General features: G+C 44.4%; 1 protein-coding gene across 2 annotated transcripts in view; it reads left to right on the forward strand.

Annotated features, from left to right (window-relative positions):
- Positions 1-1,164: 1,164 nt before the first annotated feature.
- Positions 1,165-5,903, forward strand: part of ZFYVE1 (zinc finger, FYVE domain containing 1) — a 73,761-nt gene continuing 69,022 nt past the window's right edge. For both annotated transcript variants that reach the window (XM_006884710.1, XM_006884711.1), the window contains exons 1-2: positions 1,165-1,451; positions 2,822-3,751. In XM_006884710.1, coding sequence (XP_006884772.1) covers positions 3,281-3,751 — 471 coding nt within the window. In that variant the 5' untranslated portion in view covers positions 1,165-1,451; positions 2,822-3,280. The remainder of the gene's footprint in view (positions 1,452-2,821; positions 3,752-5,903) is intronic.

The following is a 5,903-nucleotide window of genomic DNA, read 5'->3' on the forward strand; positions in this document are numbered from 1 at the left end:
TAGAGTGCTGAGAAGCCAAAGCAAAGGTAAAATGTTACACCCTAGAATGCTACTTAGAATATCAATGCAATTCTTTTTGGTCCTTTAATAGTTTGTTATGTTAAATTTAGGAAGTGGTTGTTGCCTGTTTGTGAGGGGGATGAGTAATCAGGTATTTTTTGGGGAAAAAAAATGTCTCCCTCTCTCCCACCTACACTACACATTGTTCTATCAATTCTCCAGTTTAGTGTCACTCTTCAGTTGTTGTTCCTGTTAAGTGTTGTCTAGTCATTTGCTACTATAGCGACCCTACCTACAACAGCTCTGAATCCTGCTCTATTCTGAGCCAACCTCATCGTCTCCGACACATCCGCCCTCATTACCCCAGTCACTGAGTCAATCCATCTCATCCAGGGTCTTCCTCTCTTTCACTGTCCCTCCACCTTCCCAAGCATATGTCCCTCTTCAAGGACTGGTCCCTTTTTTGCAACATGCCCAAAGTAGGTCAGACAAAGCGTCAGAATCCTTACCTCTAATGAGCATCCTGATTTCACCCTCTCAAGGACAGACCTATTTGTTCGTCTACCAGTCCATGATAAATTCAATACTCTTTTCCAGCACCACAACTCAAAGGCATGCATTCATTCCTTCTATCATCCCTAGTCACTGACCAGATTTTTGATGCATAGCAAGTAATTGTGAAGACCTTTGCCCAGATTTGGCACACTTTAGTCTCCAGACTGTCACCGTTGCTTTTCAGTACTCTGGAGAGATCCCTGACAGCAGATTTCCCCCAATGCAGTTCGTCTTTTGACTTCCTGGCTTCTGGTACCAAGAGTGTTGATTGTGGAGCCAAGCAAACTGAAGCTGTTAACAATCTCAATCTCTTCACCGTTTATCATGATGCTGCCTAGTAGTGAGAATGAACTGGCCTAGTAGAGAGAATTTTTGTTTTCTTGATGTTGAGCTTCAACCCCAAAACAACAGGCTGAAACCTACAGAAACCACAATGAAAGCAAACACTCCAAGTCCCGAAGTGCACCTGCTCGGGGGGTGGGGCTTGCCTCCCCTGCCTTTTCGCAAGACCTTTCTTTTAGGTCCTGGGAGTTGTAGTCTTTCAGTGGTCTCACTTCCGGGAAGAAGGAGGAAGACACCCTGTACAGAACTACATTTCCCAGAAGGCCATGTGCACCTTTCTCCGCCCCCGCCGGAGTCGGGCTCCACCCCTCTCGCGCCTCCTTTCGGAGGCTTCACCGCTCACGCCTTCCTGTTAGTCTGAGCTGGGAGAAGTTCACTCTGATCAGCTGATCCCAGTGACACTGGAGAGGAGGAAGCCTCGGAGCAGCTAAGGAAGAGGGGGGCGGAGATGGAGATGAGGATGGATCCTCCAGTGCCCTGAGGAACAGCCCCCGCCCCCGCCGACGTCCCGCGGCCCCCCAGACGTCACCTCGCCGCGGCAGGGCAGCTCTTTGGTGGGGTCCCCGGGCCTCCACGGACGGGGAGGGGAGGGCACTGCCCTGCGCTGGGCGAGTGATCGTCCTGGGGCTCCGGTTGGCCCCGAAAGCAAGGGGGGGCGGGTGCGGCCTTAGTGGAGGTGGGGTGGCATAAACAATGGATTCAGCTCCGGGCTCTGCCGGCGTGGGGGAGATTTTGGGGGCCCTTCTTTGTTCTTAGGCTCTGCTTCGGTCCCTCGGTTAGTGGTGGTTGTGTCCGGGAGGCAGGAGGGGTGAGGAACCCCGGTTGGCGAGGGCCCTCGAGGTTGGGGGGCCTGAGTGGGCAGATTGCTTCTTTGGTCTGGGGTGGGGGCGTGGGGTGAGGTGTTCTTTAGAAGACTGATTTTATGTTTTTCTCAATTGTGACAAGTTTTGATTTTTCCGTATTCGGAGCTGGCTGGACCTGGCTAAGTGAGGGTGGAAACAAGGTTCCTTAGTCTCTGCCTTGGCTTTCCTTGTTTATGTAAAAACAAGATTGATAGATTGATTTGCACTTTGTTCCCAGGGACAAGGCCAAGGGCAGTTAGGAATATAATTGTAGAAGTGACAAAAAAGCCCCGTTTCTGCCCCGGTTACCTTTTTCTCTTTTTTTGTAGGGGAAGTTATTTTTAAGTTAGTTTTTGAGTGACAAAGAGAAAGATTATTTGTTTTGACTCACTGCAGGCCTGGATTTCCATGGGCCATAGTGGAGGAATTCTGTCTCCTGTTGCTTTTTGTTGTGTGTGGTTTTTGTTTTTCTTTTCTCTCTCCAGTTAGAGCTAAAAGAGACAAAAGAGTGTACAATAACTGGGTTTTTATAAATTACTTTCAGACATGAAATGGTGACTGTTTGTACCAGGTTTAGAGGCCTGAATAATAGGTATCTATCAAGAGTTGAAACAGCCCAGACACAGTAACCACTACCTGGTTTTTGATGAAATGAAAGCTTTTGTTGGGGAATTTTGTGGTTTCTTTGAGGTTTTGTGTGTGTTTTTTTTAAGTTGTTTATTGTTCTCATTATCTGTAGGGTGGGATCAAAGTTGTAGAACATTTGTACCTATAAGGACAACTTAATGATTTTGATCTTGAATTTAATAACTGAATGAACAGAGAATCTTGGAGCAGCAGCCTCTTAAGTACCTTGGGCCTGTAGGTGGCATTTGTTTTCTGAAGGAGGAGTCTTAGCCACGAGTTTTGAGAAGACATTTCTAGTGTCATTATAAGCCAGTGTGAGTTTTGCAAACAAGAGTGAGATTTCTTCCAGGAGTTTTGGCCTAACATTTACCACCCTCTCTCTCTCTCTCTTTTTAAAGACAAAGGCGCACTTCTGTTTTTAGGTGAGTGAAATCCTTTTCCTTCCTCTATTCTAGGTATCCTCTGTAATACTGACTTGAGGTTGGATCCTATTGAAAAGCTCCTCCTGACCACTCTCTTTCATCACTGAAACCTGTGGCGAAGGCTCACCCACTGAGCCACCTCTGTGAACCTAACAGACCTCTCTCTGCTAGCCATAAAAGACACTTCCAGGTTAATTTTGACCACCTATTTTGCCTACACTTCATGGAAAATGAAACCATCAAGCCAGGTAGATCAACACTGCTGCTACTGAGTCAGTAATCTGGAGGGCAAAAAATTAAAAATACAATTATCTGTGGGAAGAAGTATAACTGGGCCCCCAAATTATAACTGGGCCCCCAAAATTTCTTTAAGCTGTTGAGAATCCTGTGGACGTTCTTGTTGCAGTCTTCAGGCTCAAGGCTCTTATCAGCACTTCTGGGAAACAGCTTCAGTGACTGTTGGGTGGTGAGTGTCTCCATCTCAAACTGAGTATGAGTGCCCAGACTTTCCCTGCAGAGAAGGGCCTGAATCCGGGACTTATGTGCCAGGAAAGTTACGCCTGCAGCGGGTCAGACGAAGCTGTGTTTGAGTGTGATGAGTGTTGCAGCCTTCAGTGTCTCCGCTGTGAGGAAGAGCTCCATCGGCAGGAGCGCCTGAGAAACCATGAGCGGATAAGGCTGAAACCCGGTCACATCCCTTACTGTGACCCCTGCAAGGGCTCCAACGGTGTTAGGCAGAGGGCAGCTGGGAGGTGCCAGACCTGCAAAATCAACTTGTGCTTGGAGTGCCAGAAAAGGACTCATTCTGGGGGCAATAAAAGGAGACACCCAGTGACTGTGTACCATGTCGCTAAGGCCCAGGAGTCACTGGAGGAGGAAGAGATGGATGAGGAGACCAAGAGGAAGAAGATGACTGAGAAGGTTGTGAGTTTCCTCCTAGTAGATGAAAATGAAGAAATTCAGGTAAGCACTTGGGGAGAGGGATTCGAGTAGCTGAGAGCATAGGTTGGTGGAAGGTGGCTTAAAAGAGAGAGAGAGAGCGCTCCAGGAGGACCTCACATTTTCTTAATTAAAAGACGAGACTTCTGAAGGTTTAAGTTGCACAGCAACAGATTTTAGTCAGCACCAACTCTGTGACTTTGGATTGAATTGAATTACTTTACCTTTCTGGGCCTTAGTTTTCTCATCTGTAATAAAATGGGCACAGGTCTGTTAGGCTCATATGAGGAAGAAAGGAGACAGTGTAAAACACAGAGCTTGCCACCTATGGCTCAGTATGGCAGCTATTGTTGTTGTTCGGAAAAACTGTTTTTCTGAGTGAGCACCTTTGGGCAAACTGTGCATAAATGCCAGTGGTTAAGAGAATGCAGGTGCCGGGAAAGAACTACTCCAGACAGTGAGTCTCAAGAGAGTGCTAGGCAATGAGGCCTAAGTCCACTAACAGAGGCAAGTGTTTAAAAAGTGGCTTTTGATAAGCACAGTATTATCTCCAGGCCTCTGGTTTTCATGCAAGGGCTTCTGATCACTAAAAGCCAAGGAGGGCATTTGGGTTCAGAGAATGACTAGGGAATTTTTGGTTGATTGTGACTGGATTGGGGAGGAGGTTGGGAGCAGTTAGAGAAAAGCTAGTGTGGTGTTTAAGGAGTGTGGGATTTGGGGTGAAGACTGCTTGATTTTTACCTGTTGGCTTTCCAATTACTGAGTGTACCACCATGAACAGTTATTTAAACTCTGTCCCTCAGTTTCACTTCTGCTAAGTGTAATTGTTGCAATATTCAAAGAGATTGAGAATGGAAATTACTTATCTTGGTCAGACACTTAGTATTTGATACTAGTTTGTTTGTTGTTTATTTATTGATTGATTGATTGCCATTATTATTGGAGTATTTGAGGTACATTAACTCAGTGCTTTTCAGTTGTGATGGTTTCTGAAACCTCCAGATTGTTTGCATTATTAGGTAAGATACCTTTTGAAAAACTCCTCAGTTTTCCACTAGATATTTTTCGTCTCTGCTTTTTTACCCCCTTCCTTGGGTAAGCGGTAGAAATGAATTACATCATGATTCCTGTGTACTTTCATTGTCAGCTAAATACTTTGCTAACACAGAATTTTCTTTATTGGCTTGAGAGGAACTAATAGAATTATAGAGGAGTGACCCAGATCCCATCCTGCCTCCCTTGTCAGCAATAATGCCTTCATTATGGATTATGCTCTAATTGGGTGACAGTGTGGACTAAACATTTTATAAAGGGAACACTTGAATCTGGATGATTCATGTTGGTTTTGCTATGAATTCTCTTGAATGCTAACCTTTGGGAAATCCCTGTACTGAAGTGGGAGGAAGATAGGTTGAACCAGAACCAGTTCAGTTAGCCCTCCTGTTATGTTATGTTGCCACCAAAAATAAGGATTTTTTGGGGGGGAATTGAGAAGGGTATGTATTTTTTTTTCCCCCATCTCCTTTTTATAGCTTTCATATATGATCTTTATAGAAAATACAGGAACTGTAATGAAGAAGGTACTGAGAAATGGCCTTTGTCTTTTTAATCTTGCACATTGTAATATGTGTTTAATTGGATTGTCTGTAAAGAGTCCTCCTGTTCTCCTTCCTTAAACACTGAGGCAGGAAATAGCAGTTTATTAGTTGCAAGCATTATTGGTCTAAACAATGGATAGGACATGAAATTCAAACTGTTTAGGTGGTGATTTGTTCTGGTAGATTCTTAAGTGGAAAAATACTTAGAAAATATCTGGTTCCGTTTTCTGACAGGTGAATGTCCAAAACAAATAGATGGTTGTCTGTTACAAATCTAATTATAAACTCAGCTGGATTGTAAACTCCTGGAGAGCGTGGGGCCATGAATTTTGCCTGGTAGCAGGGTTAGGCATGCCATTAGCATATAAATACTTGATTGGTGATGCCACATCTTCAATTTTTTAAAAATGAATGCTTAGTTAAGATATAGTCAAAGGCATAAAATGAAAAGTTTCTCTCATATTCCTCAGAGGAAATCACTATTAGTAGTTAATTGTTTGCTTTTCTGGGTTTATCATGTATGTCTGAATATATGTCCGTATTCTTTTCAGTTTTAAACCAAAGTGGATCATAATATA

The sequence above is a fragment of the Elephantulus edwardii genome, unplaced genomic scaffold, assembly GCF_000299155.1.
Source record: "Elephantulus edwardii isolate Elephantulus edwardi_28Jun2011 unplaced genomic scaffold, EleEdw1.0 scaffold00037, whole genome shotgun sequence".
Classification (NCBI taxonomy): Eukaryota; Metazoa; Chordata; class Mammalia; order Macroscelidea; family Macroscelididae; genus Elephantulus; species Elephantulus edwardii.